Source organism: Scomber scombrus, unplaced genomic scaffold, assembly GCF_963691925.1.
Source record: "Scomber scombrus unplaced genomic scaffold, fScoSco1.1 SCAFFOLD_76, whole genome shotgun sequence".
In the NCBI taxonomy this organism is placed as follows: domain Eukaryota; kingdom Metazoa; phylum Chordata; class Actinopteri; order Scombriformes; family Scombridae; genus Scomber; species Scomber scombrus.
The window spans coordinates 120479-136078 of record NW_026910333.1 but is presented as its reverse complement, the minus strand read 5'-3'; the positions used below and the strand labels follow the sequence as shown (position 1 = coordinate 136078).

Here is a 15600-nt window from a genome sequence, read left to right as displayed (position 1 = left end):
TGTGATTATAACCACATGGTTGTGAAAAATATTGTTTTGGGATCCTATGTCACTGGTAAATCCATGAAAATCAATGAGAAAAATGTTGTTCAAGTTAAGATTGATTTGTTGAAAAATCCATTGGATTATCCACCTCCCAAATCTCATGATGAGTTTTAAAAGGGATGAAGTGTTGTTGATTGTTCTGTAATAAAAAATTGTAACCGAAAATCAATATTTTGTGTGTGGTTTTTTTTAAATCCCAAGTGGAGAGATTTTCAAACACCCCTAGTCCATCACTATAGGGGATTAGATCCTTGTTCGATTTTTGGTAGATAATATATTAACAAGAATCCATTTGATTTACAAACTAAACACTAAACTAAACATGACTCAAGAAGGTTTCATTATTACTATCGAGGGCAGTCTGGGCACTGGGAAAACTACTCTGGCACAATTATGTGTGAAATATTTTGGAATGGTTCATTTGGATCTCACGGAATTAAATAAAATGGCCTCTTATCTGAAAGCCCATAAACCACCTCATGCAATGGATCTCGGGGATTGGTTCGAGTGGATAACCCCATTGGATTTTAATGATTTGAGTTCCGAAGAATTGGTGGAAAAATATGTGGACCGTTCCCTTTTGGAACACCCATATGTTGTCATCGACGGACCTAATTCAGGTTTAAATTTTGGCCATTGTGCCGATTTACAACTTCGCTGCGTAGCTCGCCTCGATGTTAGAGCCGAGCGATTATTTTCCCGATACATCAATATGAGCCCCAGACTTTTGAAGGAATATCTCATGGAAAAAGACCTCAAAGAGAATCAGGATTTTGGGGATTATTCATGTCTTCAAACTAAAAGTTTCAATACCGAAGGAGATGATTTATTCCATAATTTTTTGGAATTACTGAAAAGAGAAAAAGCTCTATCCCCAGAAAGTATCCCCAGATCTCTCATCCATAAGATAACCCATGAAGACATCCCCAAGAAAACTTCTTCTTTTCCATTGATTTTTCTTTTTAATCTTTTTTCAATATATTTTATGATTATGTTTGTTATCATGTTGTGGTATGAAAATAAATAAAAAATTGAAACATCATATTATTTTTGAAAATCTTTATTGAACAAACAGAAATATCACATTTTCAAGTGGGGGGACACCAAAGTGGGGTAACTCTGTGACCACACACCATTTTAAATGCTCCACTGGCATTCAATAGATTGATGACCCGATCTGGGAAATGTGTATTGCAGATTCCATGGGTGGGGAAAACTACCCCATTTCTCATGGGGCTATTAATCCAAAAAGTCTCGGGCATCAGACCGTAACCCTCCAAATGATCCCTCTCACAGAGACTCACCAAAAACTCTTCGGGTGTAAATTTGAATTTGAGCTGCGAATAGGTCACCATTTTCGCATAGACCCTATCCCGGCGAATCATCAGTGGGGCAACACATAGGATTTTCAAATCGGCCCAAGAAATAATGGATCCGACATCGATTCCTTCAATCACCGATTGTGGATTAGCGAAGGTGAAGGCCCTAGCGTGATCGGTTATAATCTCGTTGACAATTTTAATCTTGGACACTCCAACGGCCTTCCCCCAAAAAGACCAATCGATCAATTCTGAATCGGGAACGTAGTGATTGATGGCTTGATTGGCTAGATCCTCCCAAGAAACCCCCGGTTGGTGCTCCCAGAGGTAGGCCACTGTTTTATACAACCGTGTGATGTCCAAATGGGCCATCCCGAAAAGATCCACGCAAATCTGGGCCACACTACTTTTCCCACTTCCTATAGGTCCATCGATGGTAATGATAAATTCCCGTTTGAGCTCAGGTAGTCTAGATGCCATGGTGTCTTGTTTGAAGTCTCTGGGGAGTTGGTTGGGAATTATATATCTGGGGAAAGATCTCGATGACCAATGAGAATCCAGGGGGTTGTGACAATTGTTGGGTGAAATTTGAATAATGAAAACACCTTCAAGTTTAGATTCAATGTATTGGAAAAATTGAAATCATGAGCTCTTATCAAGACCTTCTGGATAAAATGGTCGAGTACCGGCCCACTCCAGGGTTCACGGTTGCAATTGAGGGCCCGAGTAAAAGTGGAAAAGATGTTCTTGGGAAGGGAGGGGAGATGGCTGGATTTCATTATCATCCATATCGGTCTCTGATGGCACCTGGAGTGGGAAATTTATATAAAAAATTTGGTCATGATCTCCAATCTCCTCTCGCCATATATTTAACGGCAAATAATCTTACCAATAACCAATTGGAAGAATGGAATAATCATCCCTCTCTACTATGTGACCGGTTTGAGAAAGATGTGCTCCATTTTCAAAAATATACCCTCATCCAGAAAGCACAAAGAGACTTACAAGAGGAATATTTGGATTCATGTAGTGAAACCGGTGGAAGAATTATTGTTATCCCCCAATCATCTTCCATGTGGAATGAGGCCGATCTGAGAATCTCATGTTGGGCAACCCTAGAGGCTCGCACCAAGAGATATATCAAGGTATTGGAAGAAATTCCATATCCCAGCAACCAGTCTCGTCTCAATATTAGGGATATCCCAAAGTTCCTCAAACGCGATGATGAAGATGACCCAACACCCTTCACATATCCCGGTTCTAAACCTACACATGTGATCGACACCACAAATTTATCCAAGATGCAATCGGTCAATCAATTTCTAGATATTTTAATTGCAGTTGGTGGGGTTTATAATATCAATACTCCAGATATTGAGAGTGTGAATGATGTAATGTTTGATAATGAAAAATAATAAAAAAATTACCAATGATGATTTCTTTGTTTTGGGTGTTTCTAACCGAAATTTGAATGAATTTAAAAATCCTAAAAGCATCTAGTTTTTAAAAACTCAACAAGATGGATTCTAGATATGAATTTAACCTCGGGTGTTCCCCTCAAGAGGTTTACGGAGAAACTTTAATTCAAAAAATTAAACCAGGATTCTTGATTACGGTCAATGGTCCAGGGGGGAGTGGTAAAAGTACAATTATGAAAATTTGCACAGAAACATTTGGGATGAAACAATTGGATCTGACTAGGATCTATAAAACAATGGCCTTTATAAAACGAGGATTGCCCAAAGGGGATAAATTAACTCCCGAGGAATTGGCTCAGAGAGCCACCCAAGAGTACACCCGGGTAACAGATGTTGATATCGCCCCATGGGATTTTCGTACTCAGGGGAATACTTTTTCAATGTACTACTCGGTCTATACGATTGTTGTCAAGTTTGCTCGAGAATTTATCAACAAACATAAATCTAGCGGAGTGATTATAAAGGGGCCCTACAGTGAAGTTCACTTCCCTGAGGCGAACCTTAATATATTTTGTGTGGGGTCTTTTAACATTCGATTGGAAAGATTATTTGTAAATCAAGTAATTTTACCAAATGGGAATACCCCCTTCCAGTGCCGTAAAGCCTTGGAATTTACATTGTTGGAGACAGATGTTGGTGGTGGGTATACACACCCCCCTAAAGATTTCTGGGTTGGAACCAAACGGAGAAACTGTGCGGTGTTACACACCGAGGGTTGCGCTCCACAATTATTGCGGCACGTGATTAAATTATTGGATAGCCGAGGGTGTCTTGATCCTCCAGGACTTCACCGGGTGAAATATCTAAAAAAGATTACCAATTACATAGCCCAATTAGAAAAGGAATTGGAAAATTGAACCAATGGGGTATTTAGAGGTGGTGACTTTTCCATTTGACTCCTCCTTAAAGGGAGGTTCTTCTATAATAAAAACTCAGGACGTGGATTGGGACATTACATTTACATTTTACATTTCAAGATGGCAACTTCTCAGAGTCCCACTCTCAAGAGCATCATGGCTAAAATGGCCGGGTATAGTCCCAATCCAAAATTTAAAGTAGTCATTGAGGGACCTACTAAAAGTGGGAAGGATGTCTTGGCTTTGGGTGGTGTTTACCTAGCTGGGTTGGATTATGATCCAACCCGGTCAATGATGCCCACCGCGATGGGTCATCTCTATCAAACATTACACCAAGGAACCGGCATTGGGGATGATATTGATATGATCCTAAAGGCTCTCACTCGGGAAAAATTGGAAGAATTGGCCATTGGAGACGCTATCAAAAATCACAACGAAAGAGATGTTGTTCATTTACAGCAATATTCAGCCATCAGAGATCACCAAGAAAATCTCCAATTGGAATACCTTAACAAGGTCAACCCAATGGGAGGTGGTATCGTGGTGACACACCCAGGGTCTCGCTTATGGAATGAGGCTAATTTGAGAATCTCATGTTGGGCCTCACAGACGGTACGCACACGGCGCTACGCCCAGATTTTGAAAGACCAGAATGCACCCCCAAAGACTCTCAAAGCCATCGAGGATATCGTTTATCAGAGCGACTGGTGGGATGGCGCGGTAGGGTCCGGCGTGGCCCACCGCCCCGAGTCGAAGACGGTGATGGTGATCCACACGACGGACAAAACCAAATGGGAAATGTTGGATGAATTCATGGATGTTTTGATCGCTTTCGGAGGAGTCTATAAAAAACCAACGAACGGAAATGTTGTTGTTGATGATGTTGTTGTTTGAATGAATAAATAAAAAACATGGAAAAAAAATTACTACTTTTCAAATTATTTTTATTATAGGAGGGTTTTCCAAAGATTTTTTATATCCGTATACACATTTAAAGAAATATCCACAAACGCCCAGCGCAAAGATGATAAATAAAATTACCCCAATCTTTATAGCCCTTTGGGTTAATTCCTCGGGGGTAATCTCTGCCCGAGTCTCTCCGCAGAGGACTGCCTCGATAGAAGAATAGAGGAGGACGATCATCAAATAGGTTAACATGATGATGAAGATGAATTTTTCTCCTTTTGCTCTTTTTTTTTAACTACCCCCTCTCCGGTTAACCCCGCCGTTCAAACAAACAAACAATAACAAATTATTATATGAAAGAAATCTTTTATTTTGACCCATCGATGGGATCTTTCAAGAGATTGAAATCCATTCTAAACACATTGACATTATCGGTCTCTAATTTACTTGACACGTAGGACGCAATCACGATATCCCGAATAACCCCGTGGTGATAATGACAGGATTTATCATGGTCGGTTCTCAAATCGTTGATAAAGTCCTCGGCGGTGGTCATATTCTTTGGGGTGATCACCGTCCGAAGGGGTCCCGTGCATCCCTTTGGTCGAGTGGCCTCGATGATCCATTCTTTCCAAGGGGTAGATCTGTAAATTTGAACCAAGAGGTTATTATTGGGGGGGTCCCCGTGGGTGAAAGTCTCCCCGGTTCCTTGGATGATGGTTTCGTGTACAGGACCGTATTTCCTCGGGGGTCCGTCCCAATCGCAAACTTTGGTGATGGGATAACTTTCGATGCATTCGCACCGATAAACATCTAGGGGGAATTTACAAGAAACGGCCCACCCGGGGTCGGTCTGGTTACAAATTACCCCCCGAGTCTTTTTCAAAACGTAGACTCTCATTTTAAATATATCGGGGTTTGAAATGGATCGGCTTCTATCACAAATGCATTCATCGCTCGATTTTAAAAAGGCATATGAATCACCGGTATCAACAAAAAGAGCGGCAACAACCACCACTATCAAGATCAACATCTTCCCCTCGTGTGTGTCTCTAAGTAGAGTCTCCTTGTGTTTTTATTCAGTGGATCAACCTTAATCCCTCCCCCATAAACAACAACAACCAAACAATATTTTTTTTTTTTTATATTTTTATTTTTCATTCAAAATCAATAATCCCCTGGGGTTAGAACCCCAAAGGTATCCAATAGGGTGACGACATCCCCGATAAATTCTCTGGGGTATATGCTATCGGTGGAAAAAACAATGCCGTTTTTCATTTGTGATTGAATCCAAAAAGATGTGGGAACCTCGAATCCCTCCCCTTCGTAATCCACCAAAACCTTCTCCAGGGCGAGACAGCCCCCGAGGGTCTCCCGTTCGGTTTTAGATAGAGTTGTGAAAATCCTACCGGCTCTAATGGAAAAGGGGGCCGCGCAACAGACCTTCAAATCGGCCTCTGGAAAATAATTCTCGGCGTTTCTCCCCTCGACGATCACTCTCGGGTGTCTTTTCACAAACTCTTTAGCGTAATTGATCACCAGTTCTCTCACGTTGAGATTCCTAAAGAGATTTTCCGCGGAGAGTCTCAATGCCCAACCGCTCAACTCCTCAGGTGAAAACCCATCAATTGCACCGATGGCATCCTCGACAAATTTTTCCATCCTGACAAACTCCATGCCGAAATTCCAATCCCTCTGGGCGCTCCTCTGATAGAGGAGAATCGCTCCCTTGTATATCTTGGAGAGATCCAAATGGGCCATCCCAAAGGTCTCGCTACAGACTTTGGCCACGGAAGATTTACCGCTGCCGATCAAACCGGACACCGTCATTAAAAATCTTACATCTTTGATAGTCTGAACGGTGCCTTTGGGCCCGTAGACATCACGAGGTGCGCAGCTCAAATTGAAAGACATGGTTTTGGTTGGTTTTGCTGATCGTTGGTGATTGTAAACCTCGGAGGTTGTCCTTTCTTATGTGACAAAATGGGAAGGACATCATAGGGAGATCCAATGAGGAGCTACTGGGTGGTGACAACCCAGAGAGATTTGTCCCATTTAAGCAAGGGTATTTTCTTCTAACAGGTCATCAAGCAACTGAACTCCTCAGAGAACTCAGCAACTGAACTCCTCTCCTGAGACTAATATCAAACCTCAAGAAAACTCAACCACACCCAATCAATTTATCAAAAATGTCTTTCTCTACTCAGTTGACTTCTCTTTTGACCATCTCCGAGAATCACCCCGGACATGAAGAGTTTCTGGCTTATCGCAACCAGATGCTCTCTCGTAGAGAGCCCTATGTGTCTTGCGGCCCTTGTACCTCAGCCGCTTACGATTCCCCATTGAGTGTTGAGGAAGAGAGAAATATTTGGAGAGAGGAGAATGCTAAGGATATGGCTGATGAGAAGCTCAGGAATGAGATCCTGAATGCCAAGTGGGCCAAGGATGATATGACGATGATTGCTGAGAGATACACCGAGATTGCCACCGGAGTTCCTACTCGCCCAGCTCCCCCTCCACCTTGCTCCGGGTGTGAGAATCTCACCATCTTTTACAACAACAAGATGGAGGAACTGAAGCAGGATTGGTCCAATGCCATGGATTCTGTCCTCATGAGGGAGATGGAGAATAAAGAACGACTTGTCAGCTCTTTGAGGGACCAGCTCGCTGCAGCCAATAACAACTAAGTCCCTATGAAAGGGCTAGAGTGTAATAATGTGTTTGTGTTGAAAAATGAATAAATAAAATTGATTTTGAAATTTAATATGGTTTCCTATCTTTTAATCTCCAAGGGGATACTTGGGAATGGTTAGGGGGGAAAACTCATCTGAGGATAGCCTCAATGAGGAAAGCTCAAAACTTTGTAATAATTTTTTTAACTCTGAGGGGAAATTACCAAAAGTGCTCACTTGAAAAGAGTTTTTAACTCAATCAATGGATGGGGAAAAAACCAAGTGGTAATTTGACCGTTTTTGAAAATGGGGGAAAACATGGTGAATAAAACTGCAAAATGGTTACTAGATCTTTGGGGGAAATCATGGGGAAGAAAACTACAAGTATATACACCTTGAGACTTTCAACTCAAAGAGTGAGAATAATAATTTTTTTTTTGATTTTTAATTTTTTTTCTAACTCAAAGAGACAACTACAAATGTTAGTTCCATTTCAATACATAGGTAAAAAAAAATTGAAGAAAACCTTAATGAGAGAACAGAGGTGGGGAAACTATGATTTTTTTTTCCATAATTTTTATTTCATTTCATTTCTTTTCACATACAAATTATTCAACAATTGTCTACCAAAGCGTCCTTCAAAATATAAAATTCTTTTCTGAAATCTATCTCTATCTCTACCGATTTTCTCCCACGGAGAAATCCTCATCTCGGTCATATAGTGAGGTAAAACATGTACTCGAACCATGGGTTCGAATCGAACAGATTTCTTTATTTTCTTATTATTATTATTAAGAAAAAACCATTCGAATAATAGTAAAATAGCCAACATCCTAGGATTAATTATGGAGATAGGTTCTCGGGGATTAGGGGGTAGAAGAGACTCCGTATCTGGATATCGGTTTATTTTTCCTCGGGTAAGATAAGACCGTTTCACCCCACCGATAGATGAATCCAAAGATAATCCTCGGGGCATATCTTGAAGGAGAGGTCTTTTAAGATTTTTCTTTCCAAGTTAAAAATTTATTTTATTTTTTGTTCAACAAGAGAAAAATGTAAAAAATCTCTCACAAAATTGAATTTGTGTTGAAGAATCCCCATTCTTTTTACTGGGTATAATAAAGAAGATGGAAAGATTGAGATATTTTCATGGTTTTTTATTTCATTTTTAAAAAAAAGAACAACAAATATATACACACATTCCTCCCCACTTTCAATCCCAAAGTTTTTTTATCATTCCCAAACAAGGGAAGATGTCAGCAGCAACAATTCATCTTTTGTCTCGATGATGATGATTGCCTCTCGTTGTTGGTGCATTGGAATGATGATACCGATAACATCGGTGAGGGAGCCCGTCTTTGTGTTGTTGGGGTAGTTGGTGGTGTGGTGTAATCCTCATCATCTTCGGGGATAATCACCACAGTGGCATGCCCCAAATGGGCCCACAACTCCTGAGGGATACCTGCTTCCATCAATGCCAAGGAATCCATTTTCTAGAGAAAGGAGAAAAATATATTTAATGATTTTGTTTAAATTTCTTTTTTAATTTTTTTCTCCCTATGATTTTCTTTACATACCTTTTTTTTTTGAGTAGTAATTCAAAGTCTGGAGGTTGTGAAGAGTCAAAGAAGAAATGATTTTTATCGTATAAATTTCCCGAGGTTGATTATTATAGGGAAAACTCAAAGTGGTAACCACCCACTATCACTCCATTGGTGGAAAACTCCGAGTGGTAACCACCCACAACTCTTTTCGGGGGGCTAACTTCATGGTGGGGTATACCTTCTCGGAGGTTCTATGTGTTGATATACAAAACACTATTTCACCGATATTTGTTATTTATATAGAGGTGGTAAATAGATGTTTGGATCAATTAAACAATCATGGAACAATCAGTATTGAGCCGACCCTTTTTCCTCTATAAATACCAAGAGGACGAATATGAAAAAATTTACGGGTCCAGTAACCCCCTGGTGTACATTAACCCAGATTTTATCACCCAGAGACCAAACAACATCGATAGACGCACCATGGGGAGGACCAGGGTCGTGTCTTACCCCTCTGATTGGATCTCAACAAAACCCCAATTGATTAAATCCCCTCTGACAGGGGCCGAAACGTTTATGTCCTTGGTGGGACAGAGTGGAATTGGGATCGATAAATTTATCGATGGATTCCAGTATGCCCTAAATAATATCCCTCCACAGTTTTATAAGGAGCCCTTTCTAAGAAGACCCGAGATGGTTAAATGGCAGGATGATAATAGGGATATCACCCGGGAAGTTTATGACTTGATTTGGGAAACTTGGGGTGATATCTGGAATACAGTTCCCACCACGGAGATTAACCAGAGGGTAGCCCGGGGTAGAATGATTGTACCAGATTTCCGAACTATGACTCTCCGTGGAGAGTTTGAAACTTATGATGATTTTATTATCAAAATTTTTCAATTGATGCATTTTTATGTTCATGAGCTCAAAAATTTGGTTGATTTACACGACACTACGTCATTTACAATGATCCCCAATCTTCCCATTGCGGAGATTATCAAGGGGTTAGCTCAATTGGTTAGCTCTAAAGATATTTCAGAAACGGATGGATTCAAAATGTGTTCTGCTTTATTTGAGGATGTTATGAGGAAAATTTATATTTTTCTCCCCGAGGTAGAACTCATTCAGAAACACACCGTGATACTTGTCTCATCTCTAACCCCCGGTACTTTAGCTCTTTGCGGTGACCGCCGTAGAGAAAGTTTTCATAAATATGAAAAGTACTTGTGGATTACAGCCGGGACAATGTTAAAATTTGGAGCCGTTATTGATATCGGTTCCAATTTTGTTTCAGAATTTTTTAGATCTAACCAAGATGTAAAAACTTTTACTCTAATTAAATCTCTCCCTGTAAATCATCCACTCAGAGTACTTTGGACAGGTTTTCATTTGAAATCTTTTATTTGAAACAACAACAACAATAAAAAATGTATAAAAAATAAATCTTGTGTGTGTTACATTTTTATTATTATCTGGGTGGGGAATGGTATGGCGCAGGTCGTCTCAGGGGTGTTACATTTCCAACTGCTCCCCTTCGTTGGGTTCGCCTGGAGATGTGAGCCACATTATTGTTCATTTGAGTATTTGCCCATCTCTGAGCAGATCTCCGGGGAGATGGTGGTGGTGCAGGAGGTGCAAAGGGCCTCATTTCCGCTGCTCCAATTCTTTGGAGAATCACTCCCATTATTCTCCTCACGGGAGTCACTGATGGAGTTGACCGCAAGACTCGATCGCTAGATCCAATATCCGTGGGAACCCTACGACCACCCAAAACTATAGAGATATCGGTTGGGGGAGGTTCAGGGACGTCTTCATCTTCATCTGAAGAGATATCATCATAGGGGCTAGATTGTGCTGGTGCTACAATGGTTTCTTCATCATCTTCATCTTCTTCAGCTGAAGAGATATCCTCATAGATTATCCCCGTGGCTGATGAGGTTGTTCTGGGCGGTGGGGTTGGGAGAGTTTGAGTTTCTACATCGCTGCTCTCTTCCATGATTTCCATTTGGGGCAAAGGCCCGGGGCGTCTACCCCGAGCTGGTACATTGGGTGGGGGGTCTATACCAAAGGCTGAATCTGGGATAAGAGATTCCCCCAAGTCATCTCCATTAAAATCTTCCCCAGAGGGTGTAATCCAGGGGAGAAACTGGGGATCTAGAATTAAGATTTCTTTCAATGTCTTGTTGGCCAAGGCCATGACAGATTTGAGGGGGCCTGGAGGTGTGGTCCCAATCTCAAGAGTGACGTTGATGTGGCGCCGACAAAAGGGGCATGAGGTCCCACCAGCTGATGATCTCTCGTTATAGAGAGTCTTGAGACAATCTCCACAGAGCTCATGACCACATCCCAGTGTGTATAACTTGTTTGTGAGATGGAGGCAAACGTTACAGACAATATTGTTGAGAACCCCCTCGAGGAATTTCCTCAAAATGGTCTCATAGGAGAGTCCATCCCCGGAGCTGGTTCCCGGAGCGGATGGGCTCGGGTTGCACGACCCAGGGGTGGAGGACCCAGGGGAAGAAGACAACTCCGAGGGGTCGGAATGGAAAAGAACGTTGGCAAGCTCGGCCAGACTACCTTCCCCAGGGCGACTAAAATGAAAATAGCAAAATACATTTGGTTAAAAAAATACATTTATCAAAATAAAAAAAATATCCAAAGGGAACTAAAAATTATAATAATCAATGAAAACGAAGAAGAAGATGAGGACTCTGATAGAAAAGAGTTTTTTCTATATTGTAAAATATTTTCCTATCAACCAACAAATAACATTTATCTATCGTTGAGGTTATTTTATCATCGTTTGAATTATCCCTTCATTAAACAAACTCCTATATTTATCCAACGCACGGCCCTTCAAAAAATTCTCACTAAATTAATCATCCGAGGTAAGGGGATTCGGGATAAAACAATTTTGGACAAGATTACCAGTTTAATCCCCTTTGATGATGATATCTCTCTTAAACAAATTGCCCCCGATAGCGATTCACAATGTCTCTTTATGGGTTGTCAAACACAAAAGGGTAATATTTTTATTCTTCAATGTATAGATATAGGTGCGTTGGAAATTACCAAGATTATCAATTGGTCTTTTCTATGTACTAAATCACATTTGATTAAAATGATGTACACTCTTCAATCTTTAAATGATGAAACTATAGAATATCAAATCGGGGTTTCTCTGATGGTGGGATGATAATAATACTCACGGTGGGGAAGAAGGTGGGGTGATGGAACTTATGGAAGACAAGGGGGAAAGGGCTTCAATTTCCATATTGAGAAGCTCCAAAGTGGGTATCAGGACTTGGGTCTCGTCATCATCGTCATCATCATCAATGATGATTATATCTGGGTCTGCTTCGGGAGTGGACATGTTAGGGAGAGGTTGTGGATTGAATGAAATGAAGTCGTAATTGTAGTGGGGTTGTTATATAGAGACTCTGGTGGGTGGGACTAGTGGGTTATCCAATGGGATTTTAAGGGCGGTGATATTTCTGGAGTTTAACCAATGAGGAGTCAAGGGGCTGGGTTAAAAAAGGATTTGTCACCGCCCCAGTGCCATTGAGTTCGAGTTTGAATACTGGTAGTCAAGAAAATGTCATTCATTCCATTGGGTGACCTTATGAATGAATAGTAAATAGAGGCGTGTGAGTGGAAGGAGTGTTTGTTTTGCCAATATGGGGATGCGCGCGCAGCATAGTGAGCTGTATATAGAGAGCACCCGTTAGAGACTTTATTCATTCACTAATCTAACCTCACTTGAGCAACAGAAAAGAACTTAAATAAACTAACAAAAACCTCCAAAGAATAAAAAGAAATAAGAAATGGCTTCTCCTGGTCTTATCCTCCAAATCGTCCTGGGACTCGGTCTTTTGGGAGCTCTTAACGGGCGACCCACTGATAAGACCAATCTCATGCTGTTCAACTCTCATCCAACAACGAGTAGCTGTGCTACGAAACATCAACCGGGGTGCCCCTTTAATAAGTTCCTGAAGGGGGATAAATGCTGTGATATGTGTCCTCCCGGCTACTACGGTGTATCTACCGGCCCCGAAGAGACCTGCGGAACTCACTGCAGAATCGCTCCCGAGGGGACGTTCAGCCCAGACTGGAACATTCGCCCACACCCCATCGCATGTAAGACATGCACCGGGACTGCAAAGATTTACGTCCAAGATTGTTCCACCGAGACCAATGCTCGGTGTGGATGTGACGCGGGGTGGAAATGCACCATAGCCGAAACCTATTGGGGCGGCTGCGAAGGAGAGTGTGTACCCGGAGATAAAGTTCCAGGAGAACTCTGATGAACACTGTGAGACTGAGACTTTTCTTGTGTTATAATCACGGGGTCCCAATGTGTGGGAGTCCCCAAAAGTTGAATCAATGTTTTTTTATATTCAACCAGATTATTGAAATCTTGTGAGGTGATTTGTTTGAATAAACCTTTGACTAAAATCTTTACTTGAAGCGTCTTTGATTCATACACTTTGAGTTTTATACATTTAAACCACTCGGTTTTATTCTTGGGGGAAGCCTTGACTAGATGAACCGCTAGGGTATCTACGATGGCTTCCCCCAAGTCTCTATCTACCATGAGTTCCAATTGGTGTTGAGGGTGATGGTGATTATTTTTATGGTGAATGGACTGTAATAAAGAGTAGAGGTCTCGACCCATTTCATTCATTTGAGATTGAGTCGTGGGCTCTGGGGGGTTATCATAGTCGAGGTGAACCTTGGCTAAAGCGCTAGATAAGATGGCTTCGGGGGGACTAACCCCGGAAGCATCATGGGTAACTAGTCTGTGGACAAATAATCTATCTCTTAGAATTTTATTCATAAAAAATCCCACCGCAATTACCATACTGTGATGAATCATTAAATTGGTATAGTGTTGTGTAGGATCCAATATAGATTGAATTGTTTCATCGTGTTTAGGGAGCCATGTACCAATATTAAATTGACCCAATAATTCAATGGAAGTTTTATAAGGAAGATAGGTAACATTGGTAGTCATTTTTTTAAATATACTTTTTATTATACACAATATACAAACAACTAATAATTTTAAAATTTTCTACTCCTGGGATTCCTTGTCGAGAATCTCCCAGAGGTTGTGAGTCTGGGAATCTCCAACAGCCTCTCCATCAATGTGGGGTACCCGCGTGAGAATCTCATTGACGATATTTTTGATATCCTTTTGAAAATCGTTAAAATCTTTCATTGCAATTTCATGGGTCTCCAGCGCCTGTTTGATTTGTTCAACGTCAGAAAAGATGATAGATAGTTTTTTAAGAGCCTCACTAGTTTCATTTAGAGAAGATGTCATATTGAGCTCGTCCTCAATTTTGATAATCTCTTGAACAATATTATCGATGAGACTCAAATCTTTATGCATAGTGGTAATTTTTTCCTCTAGGGTCATTGGAATTGATGTTGATGAAATGTTTGGGGATGATGTGTTCGTTGGATCGGGGGTTGTTGTGGTGGTAAACCCCTCTGTAATTGGTTCGGGGGCCGTGGTAGTGGTAAACCCCCCCTCTGTAATTGACTCGGGGGGTGTGGTAGTGGTAAACCCCTCTGTAATTGGCTCGGGGGTAGTGCTCTGGGTAAAAACCACCGGGGAGACCCCAATGAGGAGAATCGCGGTGAAAATCAAAAAAGAATTCATCTCTTTGGGTTGATTTGATTGATAGTTGGAGAATTGAGTGTTTAATATCTGATCTGTTCAATAGGGTTCCTTTATGAAGTACAATTTTCGGTGATTCCTATAGGGGTCCACCCCAATCCTTGATCACCCCCACTAGGGATCCCCGTGGGAGACCCCGTAGTAGAAAAAAAATTTTTTAAATTGCAATTTTCCGATTTTTTTCTACAGAGCCCAAAAAACGCTGGCCTTTAATTAAATGTGATAAACCCATAGAATTGCCCCCCTGGGGGAATCACCGTGCCGTTTCCCAACAGGGGAGACATCACGATTCCCTCCACGAGGGGATCCCACAAGTGGACCAACTCTGAGGCCGCCGCCACCAAATTCTGATAATCGTTGATACGTGCCCGGAGATTAACCAAAATGGCGTTATTCGCCGGGGGAGCCGCGGGCTGTCCCGTCGCGTAGTGCCTCCAATACTCTCCCACGGGGTTAACCCCGATGCCTACCCCCCGGGTGATCAATTTACCGAGAGCCATCACGGTCTCGCTCGGTACCCGCTCCTGGGTAATTTCCCTCTGGAGCATATTCTTGAACCTATCCCCTCTAGTGGCTCCCCTGGGGTAAGTCGCCAAAAATCCACCCCAAAAGGCTTCCCCCTGTTTCCAATGCCCGTGAGTCTGTCTCGTGATGGACATTTTCAGAGCGTCCTTTTGAGCCGCGCTTTCCTCGGCCGTGGGGTAGCCCACCACAAATCTCTCCCCAACTTTCAAATTATTTCGCCCCGTGTTGGTAACCACAAAATTGCCCGCCCCGACATTTACCCCGATGGGTTGATTCAACGGGGTCGACTCCGGGGAGAGACCCACGTTCATTTTCGCCTCGTCCAAGACTCTCATGCCGTGCACGGTGGGATAAAGCTTGGTGCCGTCGTAGCACATAAAAACCCCACCGGGAATCTCCATCTGAGATCCCAGTTTAAAGTCTCCGCCCAGGCCGGGAACCCCACCGGGGCCTTCCGCACCGGGGTCGGACCCCAAGTTATACTTCCATTCGGAGTGAACCTGACAAGTCAAAACACCGCTTTCCGTTCCCATGATTTTTTTTTCTTTATCAACACCAACAA

At 41.9% G+C, this 15600-nt stretch overlaps 1 protein-coding gene across 1 annotated transcript; it reads right to left on the bottom strand.

Annotated features, from left to right (window-relative positions):
• Positions 1 to 1133: 1133 nt before the first annotated feature.
• Positions 1134 to 1844, bottom strand: LOC133976937 (cytidylate kinase-like). Its single transcript, XM_062415074.1, has one exon. It carries the CDS (start codon positions 1842 to 1844, stop codon positions 1134 to 1136), a length of 711 nt encoding a protein of 236 aa, XP_062271058.1.
• Between the last annotated feature and the right edge of the window lie 13756 nt (positions 1845 to 15600).

What these genes read in the sequence shown, in the direction of transcription:
- LOC133976937 (XM_062415074.1), bottom strand. Translation starts at nt 1,844, where the DNA reads ATGGCATCTAGACTACCTGAGCTCAAACGGGAATTTATCATTACCATC.